Source organism: Electrophorus electricus, chromosome 1 (assembly GCF_041902795.1).
Source record: "Electrophorus electricus isolate QZ-2024a chromosome 1, ASM4190279v1, whole genome shotgun sequence".
In the NCBI taxonomy this organism is placed as follows: Eukaryota; Metazoa; Chordata; class Actinopteri; order Gymnotiformes; family Gymnotidae; genus Electrophorus; species Electrophorus electricus.
The window spans coordinates 30573421-30589847 of NC_137497.1; the positions used below are offsets into that span (position 1 = coordinate 30573421).

Sequence of the window (16427 nt, forward strand, 5' to 3'; positions counted from 1 at the left end):
GCACCTCAAGAACAAGGTACAGAGAAAATATTGGGGGGACAATTCCCACTTGGGGATTAGGAGAGGTTGACACACACACACAAACCCGCACACAGTCACATACAAAACACATATACAAACATATATATATATATATATATATACACAAACATGGTTGCAGACATTCACAGACATACATATTTCAAATAATCAATGACACAGTCACACACATAGAACACAGAAATACATTTTGACACAAAACAAAACATCTACAAGGCAAATAACACAAAATCTTGGTCATCAAAGTAGGCAAACGCATAGAAAAAATATCATTCACTCAGTAGTATGAGCCAACATGTTGTAACAGGACTCAGCGTGGTGACCTCGGTGTCAAAGCTGTATAGGTGCTTGTCTTGGGGGCTAGGGACTACACACTTCCCACAGGCTCATGCTATCGACCGAGCATGCAGTCAGTCTACCAGCTTACCATGTATCAACAGTGTAAAGAAAGGTGATGGGAAAGAAACATACATGTACCCCATTCCTGGTAGTCAAGAACAATAAGCATGACAGCAAGCTACTGTGAGTGATGGACAGTAGAGAATGTGATACAGCACACACATAAATGCTTGGAGAATTATGGGGCAGAACAGAAGGAGACCGATGTTGGAATAAGCAAATACTGTGGATATACATATTGACAATATTGATACCACATCTGCGCACGCACGCACACACACACACACACACACACACACACACACTCAAGAAACCATTGTATAATTCAGTTAGCAATTTATATTTATTCACAAATCCAAAAGGATATAACCTAACATGAGTGGAAATTAACTGAAACACAGACAAGCGTATGACCATATGAACATGGATATGATTAAGAACTGTCATGGAAAAACAGCCACTAATGCTGCGACTGTTAAACTGTATGTATTTGGTGACTATAGCTCATTTAAACAGTACAGAAACTGCTGTAGAATCCGATCAATTTCCATGCAATCTAAAGAATATCATAGTTCTTGCTGCCACACAATAATTCTGTTTCCTGGAACACCTTTTACTGGGGTCTGATTTGATTTCAAACACAATGATTATTAGGTTGATTGGGTAGCAACGTGGGCTGCAGGAATGTGCTTATTCCCCCCATTGGGGCATTATAAGTACCAGTGCATGAATAATCATTGAACGATCACTGTAAAGTCATGTAAATATGAGAAAGGGGTATTATTTCCTGAATTTTCATCTCCTTTTAGGTAGAGATGAAGTCTACATGGCCCCTTGAAGAATCTTCTGCTAAATTCAAATATAATGAAACTAAGCGTCACAGGACCTATTTAGAACCAAAGGAAAATGAGCGCCATTGCGTTTTTCTGTGTAAGATTATCACGTCGCCACTAACAACTAAACACCAAAACTGGAACCTGTCATCTGCTGTGCTCAGAGTTCTGTAAGCAAGCAGGGAGTAAATAGTTCAATGCCAGTGTGTCAGATGAGCCCTGCTCAGCACCTCACTGCATGCGTCTGCTCCCTTTCAACTCTGATAAGCCTTTGCTATAGCTAATCTCTCCCTCTCGTGGGGTGCGATCTCTGCTGAATAGTAAAATAGCAGCAGTGTCGTACTGAATCTCTGCCTGCTTTGGGGTACAAGTACAGTTTGGGGTTCTGACCCTTAAACTCTGCTTTCAAGAGGAGACTCCTTATGCAACACTACGGGGTCAGTTACGTGCCTTAGACATGACAGATTCAAGCATAATAGCATTATTGTTTTTGCACCCTTGTAGAAAATGTGTTGTGTTTATTTATGCAGGAAAGATTCTGATTTGGATACCTGCATTTTGGAAACTGGAATATAAATAGAAAAGGCTGTTATCTGGCAGGATTGTGATGATGATGATGATGATGATGATGGTGATATGTGAGGTTTTGAAGCAGGGGTGCTTGAGAGGACAGGCAGGAGTCTTCTGGTGAGAAAATAATATTTGATGTTGTAGTTTGGTGAACAGAAGAGCTGAGACATAGGGTAGCACATAGAGACACTGACTTTGAGCCAGAGACAACTGACATTCCTGTCCCTGAAGCAAAGAGGTTTGCCCTTAGTCACACAAAAGGAATGATTCAATCCCAACATTAACAGTCCATAAAAATCCTGCTACTCTTTTTAACAGCCTTATCGGTGATAATAAACAATGGATGAACTCCAGCTCTCTCATACGAACTACTATAATTTTGTTCTGCAACCATAAAAATCAGTCTATTAAAAAAAAAAACTTAGCAGCTACGTTTATTGCCTAGGTACACAATCACACTTCTTTTTTTTCTTTTGAAAATCTCACTTCCTCCAATGCCTTTCCAACCCAGAGTTTTTCCTCTGTTCCTCTGGCTCTGGACTGCAGGTGGTCTATAAAGACTCTCCTCTAAGGTACAGGATGTTCAGTGTCTATACCCCCTCAAACAGGACAATATGCCACTGCACAGCATATTCTGTTACAATCTTTTTCATCTTGTTCCTCAAACCCAACTGAAACACTCTTTATATGAAATTCTCTCATTATTTCCTGATGACTCTGCTATAGTTTGGTGTTTCCAATGCATTCTAATACTGTGCCAAGTGAGCTTGGTCATGCCAACGATGCTACACAAATTCAATTTATTTCCTTGTTAGCCGCGTTAACATTCGTTGGTTGCAAACCATAGCCCCACTGTGAAGCAGCTCATATCACTGGCTTTAAGGGCATGTACATGAATCAACATCTTATGCATTGAATATAGCTGTGACCTGACCCAGTAATTTTTTACATTCGGGTGGTCAAATGAGCTGACAAGCAGAGCAAAACAACACAGGCGCTGCAACGCCAATAGATGCACTGAAACACAAACAAAAGACTGAAATGCACACAGCAAAGAGAATCTGTATAGAGAGAACAGGCAGTCGTACAGATAAGGGCTGAGAGGGAAAAGAGACAGAGAGAGAAAGACAGAGAGAGAAAATGGAAACACAGACCTGGTCTGCAAAAATCCTGGTTTTGTGCTCAGTTACTGCCCCTGCTCTCAGCTCATCCTCCACTGCCATAAGTCTTCATGAGAGAGAGAGGGAACAGAGAGAAAGAGAGGAAAAAGGAAAAGAATAAAAAGAAATAGAGATCCAATTAGTTCCAACAGAGATGTCTCCATAACATAAATATATTTTCTGAAGTGAAGCATGTCCCGTGTATAAAAAAACTCATTTCTAGTCATGCTCAGCTGTGTGGTGCACTTCAGCGTCTTTGATCTAGCATGTACCCCTGGCCTAACAGCCATTTTTGGTTTTCTCAAGTTTTGTGATGCCTGGGTCGTCCTTTACAAGAACACAGAGCTGTATATATTTGAACAGTGGTATTCTGACGATCGGATCACATGAATTATATATTTTCATCATCCCTGGGGAATAACTGAGATGATGAAACAGGTCGCCATGACCTTCTATCAAGTGTCAAAGGCTTTGCGTTTCCATGCATGTATAAGCACTCTTAGCCGTATCGTCACATGATGTAATTCAATTTCAGCATGATGCAATATTTCAAAATAGATGATGTTCAGATATCAGGTTTGCAGCATGTGAAAACAACTGTGGGAATAATTCAACAATGATCAAGACGACCTCAAAGCAGAAGTTTATTTATTATTTTTATACTTCTTTAATTCATTCCCCAAAAATGAAATTTGTAAATTTCACAGCTTGTTATTAATGATCCATGGTTCTAGAAAACATTTGAAAAGACAAAAAAGGAAATGACATATAAAAAGACAATGCAGCACATGGATGATGTCTGTGAAGAATGTGAATTACCACTGACAGACAAAAGTGCAATGGCCAAATTCCATAAAGATGCAGAAGGTATTTGTCTTATTTATGTGTGCTGTTATTCAAAGTGTAACTACTGAAGTACAATGTAAAAGTAATTAATCTTGCATATAAGCAAATAATGAAATCCACAGGTATTGTTTTCAAAGAATAATATCGGATATTTTATTCAATTGTTAAGGTACAATATTAAATGACTTTACAAAACAGTAAGGAAAAGAATTAAAAGAGCAACAGACAAAATAATTTAAGTTGAAAAGTATGGAGACAGTGGCCACCAAGGTTTTTGAAAGATTAGAAATTCATAAAACGCTATGTCTGACTCATCAAAGGAGTAACTGTTTATGAAAAGGAGTAACTGTGTATTAAAAGGAGTAACTGTGTATTAAAAGGAGTAACTGTTTATTAAAAGGAGTAACCGTTTATGGGCTGTTAACAAGGAGAATCAAAGAGAAATTAGTGTGGTTCCCAGCAGGAGGTAACAGATTGGGGCAAATTGCATGTACACAGCAACTGCTTTTTATGCTTTATCAAACAACATATTATATGCTACATTAATATACTGTATTTATTGCACAGTGTAGTAATTAGACAATATTGCACTTTATTGGGGTTCAAAGTAAGCTACATAATATGCTGCACATTCTTATCTTGTGTTTAAGATTTATGTATTAATTTAACAGTTAAAAAAATAAACATTCACATTCTTTTGTCATGTTTCACTCTGAATGAGTGAATTTATATATAAAATGCTTGTTTATCTATAATTAAATTAATCTTAATCATGTTTATTTCGACAAACAACACTGAACACAGTAGGTTGGTAAATGGACTGTTCAAAATTACCTTAATGCTATCCAGATCACTGATAGAAACCTTGCCATTTATATCTTGCAAGTACTAACTTCTCAATGCAAGTCTCACTGTATATGCTTCATTCATGTATGTGCATACTGGTGTGCATAGAATGTTAGAGGAAGCACACACTGTCAATGCTACAATTAGACTAGTTGTATTGTAATGTTTGCATATTTCAACCTGGAGATGTTTGCAAATCAAACTGCTGTAAGTTGATGGCAATTTATAAAAATGAACAAACTATGCAATAATTTACAGGCATAAATTATTACAGACATACAGACATGACAACCGTCCATGACAAAAACCTGTACTGAATGATTTTAAAAAAAAGTTATGCCAGTAAATCAGAACTTAAGAGTTTACGAGAGTCTATAGTTGATCCTGGAATGGAACATAAACACATGAGAGAACATGAATACCCGAAAAATGACATATTCTGTCCAAGAACATAGGTCATGATGTCACCTTACACATTTACAAAGGAAATCCCAAACACCTCAGAAGGAGGAAGACCCTGAAAACTACCAGAATAACTCTTCTGAAAGAGGAATATCACAATTTTGTTGGAAATAAAACTTGTCTCTACTTCTACAGCACAAGCTTTTAGGAAGTTCTCTGATAAGCCTAACCGAGCAAAATGCTGAGAGACAATGAAAAACACTGAAACATTTCTATTAAAAGTTCTATTATTGAACATTACTACACAGTTTATAAGTAATCTTGAATTTCATATTCAAGATGCCATGGTCAGTATTACAGTCTACTGATTCACAGAGTAATCTCAAATAGTGTCAGTATAAACTATGTACAGTCTCCTCATGTCAGTCACTTGTTCTTTTATAGCGTTAATCAATAAATCAAAGTAAATGTGCTTGTAAATGTCATGGTAGGAGCCTTTCTTGGCTAACACCTATGGAACTCATGGATTTCACTTTATTTTGTGAGTACTCCCTCAAGAAACAAAAAAAACAAAAAAAAAACCATACAAACCTACCTGGTCTCATGGGATATATGTACCTCTGAGCACTTATTTGAATCACCACAAAATATGCACCGTCAGCTAGTTTTGGCCACATTTTTGAGAAACAAATGTCCACTGGGGGGTGATAAAGAGAACCTCAGCTTCAGTTTTCCAAGCGTTAGCCTCGTCAGAGTGATCACTGGTTCAATCCCTGGAGACTCCCACCCCACCCACGGGTCACATACACCCTTGCCTTAACCTTCCCAGGCTTGTTCTTGTGCAAGAATTGGAGATGACCAACACTGTGAGAAATGTGAAGTTAAGATTTCAGAAAAGGAAACTGAATGAAGTTGACTACTTTTATTTTTTTTTTTTTAAAGCTAAAATGTCTTAAAGATGTCAACCATCAGTGTTATTTCAAATGTGGATAAAATGTGGAATTATCTGGGATCACCCCTTCAGTTCTGAGTTCATGAGTGGGCAAACCAGCTAGCTAATGCTACCTTTAAGATAGCATCGGTTAGCTAGTTACGTACAGTAGCCCATCTCCCCATCCCAACCAAATCTCCAACCAAACGTTTTATGGGAACCTTGGTAGCCAGCAAGTGCACAGCCTCCTTTATCCAACGAATTATATGAGATTAGCCACAATTATACGTACAACTATACATTTTATCATTAAAATAACACTGACAATCGACAGCTTCCAAATGAGTTGCACTGAGCTTCTTTTTAGCACACCCAGTGGACATCTATTTTTCGAAAGTGCAGCAAACCATATATGATGGTGTAAATTTTGTGGTTTTACAAAAAAGTCCTCAGAGGTATGTATATGCCAAGAGACTAGGTAATTTCCTAGTTTCCCAGCAGGTCATTTGTGGTTCCTCATGACGTATCTTCATTCCTGGAAATTGTTTAAAAGAGCAAATGTGCTCTAAAGAGACAAACAGGAAAGAAACATGGTGCTGGAGTCTTTTTCCACAAAGGGCATGCCGAGCTATTCAAACCTGGACTTCTGATTTAGAGTTCAGCATTGCTATTTTATATAACTCTTCTTAATAAGCTATTATCAAGATAACTAGGACTCACAGTATTTAGTTTGTCATACAGTAAGCCTTTTTAGTTAAGCAGGATGTTAAACAGGCTGCCTCAAAATTAAAGGGGAAAAAAAAATTATCAGAAGAAAAGTAACAATGTAGTATAGCGTCCTGAGTCTTAAAATGTCAAGAGTTAAAGGACGTTTTTGACTCCCATTGCAGATTATTAACAATAAGGCAGCATCTTGAAAGTTAGGGTAGAGGTGGGCAATGTGGCAAAAAGCTTAATATAACAATACTTACATCATATGCATCATGACATTTCATTTTATATGATTAAGTATTGAAGAAGAAACATAAAAAAAAACAAGCAAACAATTGATAAAAAGAAATAATCACCAGCCCAATCAGCAACTTGTTACTATCCAGTTTTAGTATAAGGGTGTAAGACCTCTGTTTGCTATAGATATATAATTTCTGTTTTTAAAGAGACATACATTTGGTGAGTGTTTCTAAAAGTAGCAATGATACCCACAATGTGCAACACATAGCATATTGTGACATATTTCACGTTATTTAACAATAACGATAACCTATTATCATATTGCCAACCCCCATGTAAGAAACTTTTGAATAACTGGGCACCTTGTGTTTGGCTTTCATACTACAACAAATACTACAGACATACCTTTCTAAAAGACTTGCATAGTAAATAGGCTTAAACACCCCTCATGCTGGAATGTCATACCGTTGCTTATTAGAATTTAATAAACACTGCACGCCACCAGTAATAAAATGCGCTGACATTTATGCATCTCTCACCCTTTCATCACCTTTTCCATTCACAGACTGCACAAGAAGCTCCCTGTCTAAACAAAAGTTTGCATGCCTGCCATTAGTGAAACAGCACGGTTACCCCTTCATATCTTTTTGGAGTTGCACTGAGTACACCTCCATGGGACCCTGTTGTTGTTGTTTTTTTTACCTGTCAATAATTCCTTTTATCTGCGAGTCCTTCTCCAGCTGCTGCTGCCTCAACCTCCTCTCGCTGTCCTCCAGCCGGCTCTGGTACTGCAGCAGGATCTTGTTGGTCTGCTGCTCCTGCGTGAGGAGTCTCCGCTCGTACTCCTCCAGTTTGCGGTGGGACATCATCAGGCGCTCCTTCAGGGAATGGATCTCCTCCTCGTACTCCCGAACCTATGTCCACACAGGGAGAAAGAGAGAAAGAGAGAGAGAGAGGAAAAGAGATGGAATTAAAGATTCATGTCACAACAAGGTATGGCATGTTACAATGTAGCATTATTTTGTTCAGGTGGCACAGAAAATAATCATCATTTGGCACTGGAGCAAGAAGCATATTTTAAGCAGCTTTAACACCAAGCACTGCCACCACAAGTTTCAATTTTGGCTCTGATGCTGAAAAACATTTAGCAGTAACTCATCCAGCAATAACTCCAATTTTCTTGTTCAGACTGATAGGCTGTACATCCCTTAAAAACTCCTTACAATATACCACAAGGGGAAAAAACAGCTCCTGCCTTGTAGTAGGGTACTGCAATTCTACTCTCGCCTCAGTTTATTTACTGACTGTTCAAGTTCATTTCCCTTATCTGTCATTTAAATAATTTATAGACAAGCCCACAGTACCATCTGTTGCGCAGGTGATGGACATGACTTGTATATCCTTGCGATACTTATTCAGGTGCTGCTGTAGGAGAGAAGGCTAATTCAAATCTGCACAATGTGTGAGGCTATGAGAAGAAAGCGTCTATATGATAGACGCTATGTAGTTTGAGTATGCTTCTGTCTTGTGTGAGATCATTCCATCATGTTTGACTTTATTAGATGTACTGATACTTTTAGGTCATCTGCTCAGTTGAAAGAGTGTGTAATTTTTATTTCTTTTTTTGATTCAGCTTATCATGAGTAATTATCAAGCCTTTCTTAAACTGTATCAGATGTGTCAAGCAGGAAAACATCAAACTGTTTTGCCTCCAGGAGTGGAGTCAGACTCCACTGCCATAGTGAAAGGCCCCTCCACTGCTTGCAACTTCAGATGCATCATTCAAAGCTTCTAAGCATGCCAGAGAACATTCTAGAATGAAATAAGGAGGACACATGAAGGGGACTATAAAGTATGTAAGAGTGGTGCTTTAGGATGAGAAGTACACACCCTGTCTAAACGAGATTCGTCCATGCTTTTCGAATACTCCTTCAGCTTAAACTCTTCCCTGTCTATGCGAGAACTCTCAATGTCAGCAGAGAGGTGTGGCATGTTAGACACCCAGGCAACCGTCCTCTCTGAAGCAGGGGTGGGTGGGTTTAGAGTGTTGGGAGATGAGCCCTGAAAAGAGATGAGATATCACATAGCAACAATAAAACTTAGCTGAGTAATCTTACATTTCTACTATACACCAGTACTGCTGATGTACGTAGACTATAAACTCAAATAGAGTTTCTTTTGTAGAACATCAAGCACAATATTGCTGTAAAAAAAACTACTAAGGGCAAATTTATTTTAGAGAAATCAATTTTCAGAGACTGCAATAGCTATCATACCTTAGTATCAAACACATGGTTAAGCCCCAGTTGAGCTCAACCTTGGGCAATCATACCTCACTTTGCCCTGGAACTGTGCATTATCCCTTGCAACACACAATCCCATAATAGAGGCTTCCTGGAACTCCTATGATTGCATACGAACTTAGACCCACATGTCTTATCCTTGTACAGAGAACAGGCCCATTTGTGATAGAAAACATGTGCAGAAGCACTGAGCACCTGTTTGCTGATGGAAGGCTTGAGTAAGTGTTGCTGTGAGTGTTGCCGTTCCTTTTGCGACTGCTGTGTTGATTGTGGCGTCCCCCCCTGAGAGCCTTGGGATCCCTGGCTCTCCCTGGTAGAGCTCTGCTGATGAGGCAGGCCAGGGGCGGAGCTGTCCTTGACGGACAGCTGCTGTCGGGGGCCTTGTGGCCTGCCCCCGAAGCCTGACTCGGGTGACTGGAGCAGGTTTCCGCTCTGAGGCCTCGCCTTGGTGGGAGGGGTGGCGCCGGCTGCCGAGCTTACAGAAAGCTGATGGGAGGTTTGTGATTTCATTCGTTGTGTGGGAGGTGGGGCCATGGAGCTCTGACGGACAGGCTGGACGGTAGAGGGGGGCGAGGCGAGTGAGGAATGAGATGTGCCTGTTTGTGAGGCCATGCCCATAATTTGTTGCTGCTGAAGGTTGTCCTTACACGAACACAAAAACAAACATACAGGGGTGTTCCAGTCAAAATCACATTTACTCACTCCTTGCCTAATGGTATATTCTTGCACTTAATTCTAAAAAACAATTCAGTGAAAGAATTATCTTGAAAAAGCTGTAATTACAGTCATTTCTGATGGTTGTTTATTGTTCTAAAGAATAAATACCTATCGGATACTTCTAAAGAGCAATTAATGTTTGAGAAGTGCACGACACAGAAAAAGCAAAGGGATGTTTTATACCTGGATGTGCATAGAGAGTTGCCGCCGGCCGTAATCACTCTGGTTGTGGCGGCTGTATTCGTCGCTGTAGCTGTGCGAGTGAATGATGCTGGGCTGGCCTAGGTGTGGCCCAGGCCTGAGAGTGGAGAGGTCCTCGCTCCGGGAAAAGCCGCCATGGGCGAACTGGGGCATGTATGTGGGGTGCGCGGCATTTGGTTCTGGTGCCAGCAGGAGGGGCGGAGGGGGCTGTGCCCGGCTGTGCTGGTGATGAAGCTGCGGGCCGTCGGCGGCCATGTGGAACAAGGGGTTCTGGAAGGAGAGTGGATAGCGCATGGCGGCCGCTTGCTGCTGCTGCTGCTGTGACAACGAGTCCGTGGTGGTCCCCATCTGGCTCAGCTGGCTCAGCCGCAGGCCACCGGACATGCTGGAGCCGCCCGACCCTGCCGACATCCGCCCACCAGCACGCAGCTGGCCTCCAAGACCTCCGCCCAGGCCGCCGAGACCACCGAAGCTGCCGAGGCCGGCAAGCGAGGCCTGGGAAGAGTTGAGCATGTCCCCCACAGACTGCAGGTTAGAGACGCTGTTCATTCTTGAGTCCTGGAGGTCCATCATAGAAATGCATTCATTAACAGTCAGAACCTACAGGGGAGAATGCTGCAGTTATGTGTCCTTTGCAGACGTACAAGCTTATACATGTACATTTACTGGCTGGTATGTCAGCACATTCTAATTCATGTACTTATAGTCAGATGTTTGTATGGCAGGACTGTAGAATCCAAAAGACACCACAGCTGGACAATCACTTTCATATATATTAACAGCACCCACATCATCTTGTTGCCCTCTTTCGCCATGTTTGGGTGGCATTTTGTACCATGCAGTAAGCAGGCCTGTAGCACTTCACCGTCCCACTGGATCAAAGGGAACCGAAAGTCCCTCAGCAAAGATGAAGAAACGTGCTGAGGAGCAAGCTGCCATTCAAATGAGATTTTGAACCAAACAGCTTTGACCACAGTAAAGCAATTTGCAATGACACGGGCCTTTATCTTATGGCTTGCCCCCTTCTCAGCCCACTCGTTTATATTGTATGTACCTTGGTAGCTTACCTTTGGGTCAGGGTCAGTGATATCAGAGCTGCTAGTGCAGTATGCAGGGCTAGACCGGGCTAGTGGGGGACGGGTGACATAGAAAACATCTTTAGAAGAAGCCCTATGAGGATGGTCTCGATCCACATAGCCCCCCATTCCAGCTCGTGATGGAGGGACCCCACCACTGGACATAGCAGAGGTTGGGGAAGGCAAGCGAGTGATATCTATGGAACTGCAAAGGGGGGGGGGGGGGCATATAATAGGGATCTCATTAATATAATCTCATATAATCTCATTAATAAACTGTCTGTTTCTCTTTGACACCACATAATCTCCTAAATTTTAGGCAAACAATTTAGATTTTAATCTTAAGGTATATTATTCATGAACCATGGTGAATTATTTAGTAACTGTAAAAGTAATATGAATGGTATGTGGAAACAAGCATAAGGAATTAAGAATTTAGAAACACCAGTCTGTGTAAGTGGTGAAATTCTATGCCTCAGCATGGACCACCTGTTGAGGTCTCTCATCATGATGTTCTGAAACTCAGAGGAGATGCCTCTGTTGAAGCTTGGCCGAGACAGCAGCCTGTCCGTCTGTCTCTCGGGAGGCTGCCTGTCCGGCTGGTGACTGGGCTGCCTTTGGAGATGGGGATTGCGGAGGGCCATGCTAATATCATTCAGTAAGCGGGGTAATGGTCCAAGTTTAATGATGGCATCCTTAGGCGAAAGAAATAAGATGCATTGTACAAAACCAACCGCAAAAACTCTCCAGAAAGGCAATAATCAATACTAAAAAATGTTTGTCTCCTTGGACTGCTGACAACATGCATATACCTTACTGAGTTGAGCCATGACCTCCCACAGAAGGCTGTGCAAAATGGAAAGCTCTCTTCCAAGGTCGATATAGCCCTCAAAAGCACCTGCATTTGTTACGCTGTCTAGATTGGAGATCTCATACAGGAACTGTTGCATGGAACCCCACTCCATCTCTAAAAACTCGTTCATGAAGCACATGTACTCTTCCTTACTGCCAAACCTAGAATAACACAACCAAGGCAAAAAGAAAAGATGTTTGCAAAGTGATAAAGCTAGAGAATGCAACTTTTGTATTCTATTTAACCTCATATCTGACCGCCCAGTTTTTTTGCATAGCAAACATTTACTAGTAAGTCCGTAGTAGGGTTGCCATCTTTTCAACAAACCAAAACCATTTCCATTAGACTCAAACCTAATGTGTCTTCTACCTGTACCACTTGTTATTTAACTTTGACCCATACTGTTGTATCGCTTGTTCAACCCCCCACAATTCAGGAGAACACAGCAAAAAATTGAGAAATGGAAATCAAAGCCAGATGCCTGTACATAAAACCTAAAAACCAGACTCTCTTGGTGAACACAGGATGAATGGCTATCCTAGTCCATACAGAAGTGTAAAGCAAGGCAAACAATGGCTACAGCTAATTGAGAGAACTGACTTGGAGAAGTTGGCGAGGTTCTGCAGCACTTTGGCTATAAGGGTGAGCGTGCGTGACGTCTGCTCATCAGGGTACTCCTGGGTGAGGTTGAACAAGGAGGGGGACATGACAGCTGGGCAAAGGAAGCGTAAGAAGAGGGAGCCGCTGATCAGACGGTCCGCGATGTCCTCCCGCCCTCTCTCAGCACAGCGCACTCGCCAAGAAGCGAAGACTTCCTTCAGTTCTCGTGGAAACACACTGGAGGAATGAAGTATCATAATAGTAAATGGTTCTTGCTGGCTAGCATTTTTGAGTGTGGGATTCCTTTGTTTTAATAAAAATCAGTCATCACGGACCTTGTTTGTCTTTGAAATACCACAAAATCTCAGAAATCTTGATAAAAAACAGAACTAACCAATGAGAATTGACGATTTTGCAGAGAGCAAGCTCACAACACATGCGTAGGTTGGCCTGATGGTCAGGCAGAACAGAAGGTGGGGTCCTCATGGGATCAACCTCGCAATTCTCCTCTGACTCATACAGCGCTCTGATGAAGTCACCTGCAAACCAGTAAACAATTAAACATCATCTTACAATAGGACGTCAACATAATCCAAAATATCCTCAGAGTACCAAGTATAAGAAAAGAGTATTGCCGTCACCTAAAGCATCTTTGAGGTACTTATGTCCAATGAGTTTGAGGTACTCTTCTATGGCTTTGGTGGCCAGGGTATTCTCTCTGAAGATAAGGTGCTCTCGATCAATGAATCTGTCTACCTCACACATCGCCATGTCTGAAAGAAAGTCCTGGAACAGTGGAGAAAAGAATTGGAAAACACTTGCTGGCCCCCAGCAAAGCTATGGTATGAAGAACTGGAATGCCACATTAAGAAAACCACATGCACTGATGCTAGGTCCGTACCTTCGCCTTCCCTGTACTCTGGAGAATGTGAACCAGAGCACAGGCCACCTCCTCCTTGCTCTTAACACTCAGTAGGGGCTCCAATACAGCGCACAGCGTTCGGTAGTTGTTGGTGACGTACTCGGCGAACTCTTTGTACAGCTCCATTGGCAAGATACTCATGGTCTGGTAGCGAGATTTGAGCCGCAACGAGGCATTGATGATTTTGCCACCTCCCCCGCCCCCTCCTTTGGCCATGACACTGGGCTGGATCACAGGGTACCACTGCTCTACGAACTGCCGACCGGTGATACTGGATATGGGGATGCTGACCAGTCCTAGATACGTGCTCTTCTCCTGTCCAGATGGAAGGCATAGGTAAAGCTTGTGGCAGTTTAGCATAGGAATAAAAAAAGCTGTGTGAGATGTCGACAACTCAGAGAAAAGCTGACTATTGAAGGAAGTGTCACCCCAGTGAGAATCTTCGGAAATCTGAGATTTGTTTGGGTACTGTATATTTCTTCTCATTCAGAATTCTGGAATCACCACCGTGCTGATCGGTCGTTTACGGTACCTAATTTGCAAACGAATGCCCACAGTGCCAAGGTGATTTTCTCTTACCTTGCGTCTTTTCTTGTCCGTCTCTTTGTAGAGATGGAGGCGGAGGTTGCGGACGGCCGGGAGGTTGTTGAACTCAAAGTGCTCGCCCCAGAAGACAGTGTCGGTGCGGGGTTTGCTGGTGGTGCGCGCGTACAGCATGTCGTCCAAGCACAGTTCACAGTAATAGCGCTTTTTGGGAGGCAGCTCCCGGGCCTCGATGATCCAGAGCTTCAGCACGTTGTCCACCCGTCGACTGTTGTCCTGCGAGGGAGGAAACAGAAGGTTACCAGGTACTGGCAGAGACATGTTGTTACATTACAAAATAAATAAATAAAACAGTTGATGAGCTGATGGTGGGGAAAGCTATGTTTGACCATAAAAGGAACTGAATAAACGGTATTGAATGAAAGGTAAAAACATGGGGAAAAAAAATGAAGGTAGACTGTGAGTGGGCTTGAGGTTGTCAAGCGTCAGGAATGAACAGCACTCAGTGTGTGATGATTGAAGTAGAAAAAAAGTCTAGCTACATTTGAAATATCCACTGGGAGCACAGCAAAATCACCCGAGCTAACACCTGCAGAGTCCACTCAAAAGCAAACCCACTGCCCTCAGATGTACATGGTAAGGGTTAATTTCACACTGGGCATTCTGTTGTGAGGGTAGGGTGCAGGGCTGTTTGCAGAGTGATGTTTTAGCAAAGGGTGAGTCATTTAAGTAGATCAAAATGTCATTGGCTTGCTCTGCCCTGTGCTTACTGCCATATTTAGATCAGCTAAATATACCACTGCTTTCAGAAGCAGCCTTGTCCAGAGTGCTCCCCTGGTATTCTACCAAGCAATCAACGAGGCAAATCGCCATTGCTCACTCTCTCTCTCTGCCCCTCAAGCTTCGAGGAATAAAGTAAATTATTCAACATGCCCACAAAGCTAATGAGTACCCTTGCTGTGGGCTCTTATCATCTTATGGAAATGCATCTGCTAGGATGAATCCTGAGTGTTTTGGCAGGTTTGAGGAGCTTGTCTCATGTCCTCCGCAAGTCAGAATTCAAATGACAGCCAAGAAGTTAAAATTACCCAAAGTGTCTTCAGTGATGTTTGGTAAATGGTAGTTGTTTTATGTTCTGTCTACATGGATAAAGCCACCACAGGGGGAGCAGGTGTATAGATAGAAAAATAAAGAAATACTGATAGCAATGTAGAGTGATATAGTAATGCGAGGTGAGACCAAATAATCAACTCCAGATCCTCTGTTTCTGTTGTTCTTTAGACTCACTTTGTTGGGCTTGACGGCTCTCTGAAGATTCTCAATCCATTTATCTCTTTCTGCAGCCGACCGACAGGCGAAGCACTTGGTTCCTGAAGCAGTCGTCACCTGAGGCATGAGACCAAATGGAGGGACAGTTCAGCCAGTTCCATCAGACAGTATGTAAACAATGCGCATTAACCATTTGCACAATATCATGAAATTTTTGCAACGCCAGCAATCTTCTGTTGTTTAGTGGAACTATCGTAAAGCACTAAACAGTATTATGAAAGAGATTTTAACAGAAACAAACAGGCCCTTGGCTACATTTACAAGCTCCACATTTGGATAATTTTCAAATGTAGGCTAGAATGACAAAAAAAATCATTTTGGTTGTGAGCTGGCACCAGGTAAAGAACATAATATCCAAACAAATATATCCAACTTTACCTCAAAGCAGTACTCCTGCCCTAGGATGCTGGAGTGAACTGGCTTGATGATCGCGTCTTCATCCAGCGTGAGGTCCAACGCCTCAGCCGCGCTGCTGGGAGACAGCAAGGATTCATGGGAATGGGACTCTTTGAAGCTCTGCATCAGACGTGTCCTGTGAGGAGATGAGGAATAACATGGCTGTGGGGGGGGGGGGAGTCCCAGAAGCACAGCACTTCATTCAGTGGTGGCATGTGGCAAAGCTACACAATTTGGTCAAAGGCAATGCCTTTGTTTGATATTGCTAGAGCCTAACCTCATTAAGTATCTACACAGGGACATACGCTCCTGGGAACTTCAGAAAGTAACTACCTTTGAAACAATCAGCAACTGTACATAAAGCCCTGTCACAGGTAACTTGGCATTTTCGTTCAAGATAGAATTGAATGGCTTGCAAAAAAATTCAAGACCCTTCAAGACACTTAAAAACATTATTGCAGATTCATGCAAAAACCATCTGTAAAGTACTGTGACTCATATACTGGTACA

The 16427-nt window shown here is 42.0% G+C and overlaps 1 protein-coding gene and 1 long non-coding RNA gene across 8 annotated transcripts in view; one reads left to right on the forward strand and one right to left on the reverse strand.

Moving 5' to 3' along the window:
• syngap1b (synaptic Ras GTPase activating protein 1b) overlaps nucleotides 1–16427 on the reverse strand; it is an 88254-nt gene that overhangs the window by 10951 nt on the left and 60876 nt on the right. For 5 of the 7 annotated variants that reach the window (XM_081714537.1, XM_081714563.1, XM_081714532.1 and 2 more), the window contains 15 exons: nucleotides 15900–16053; nucleotides 15480–15578; nucleotides 14229–14468; nucleotides 13629–13964; nucleotides 13369–13513; nucleotides 13122–13266; nucleotides 12728–12964; nucleotides 12087–12288; nucleotides 11764–11969; nucleotides 11266–11479; nucleotides 10181–10756; nucleotides 9476–9922; nucleotides 8868–9038; nucleotides 7680–7891; nucleotides 2996–3068 (listed from right to left, as the gene is read on the reverse strand). In XM_081714537.1, the coding sequence (XP_081570663.1) occupies nucleotides 2996–3068; nucleotides 7680–7891; nucleotides 8868–9038; nucleotides 9476–9922; nucleotides 10181–10756; nucleotides 11266–11479; nucleotides 11764–11969; nucleotides 12087–12288; nucleotides 12728–12964; nucleotides 13122–13266; nucleotides 13369–13513; nucleotides 13629–13964; nucleotides 14229–14468; nucleotides 15480–15578; nucleotides 15900–16053 (3457 nt within the window). The remainder of the gene's footprint in view (nucleotides 1–2995; nucleotides 3069–7679; nucleotides 7892–8867; nucleotides 9039–9475; nucleotides 9923–10180; nucleotides 10757–11265; nucleotides 11480–11763; nucleotides 11970–12086; nucleotides 12289–12727; nucleotides 12965–13121; nucleotides 13267–13368; nucleotides 13514–13628; nucleotides 13965–14228; nucleotides 14469–15479; nucleotides 15579–15899; nucleotides 16054–16427) is intronic. The other 2 variants (XM_081714546.1, XM_081714541.1) reach the window with 2 other exon arrangements.
• Nucleotides 15021–16042, forward strand: LOC145657895 (uncharacterized). Its single transcript, XR_014123844.1, has 3 exons — nucleotides 15021–15107; nucleotides 15536–15628; nucleotides 15924–16042. It is a non-coding gene; the product is annotated as an uncharacterized LOC145657895 (long non-coding RNA).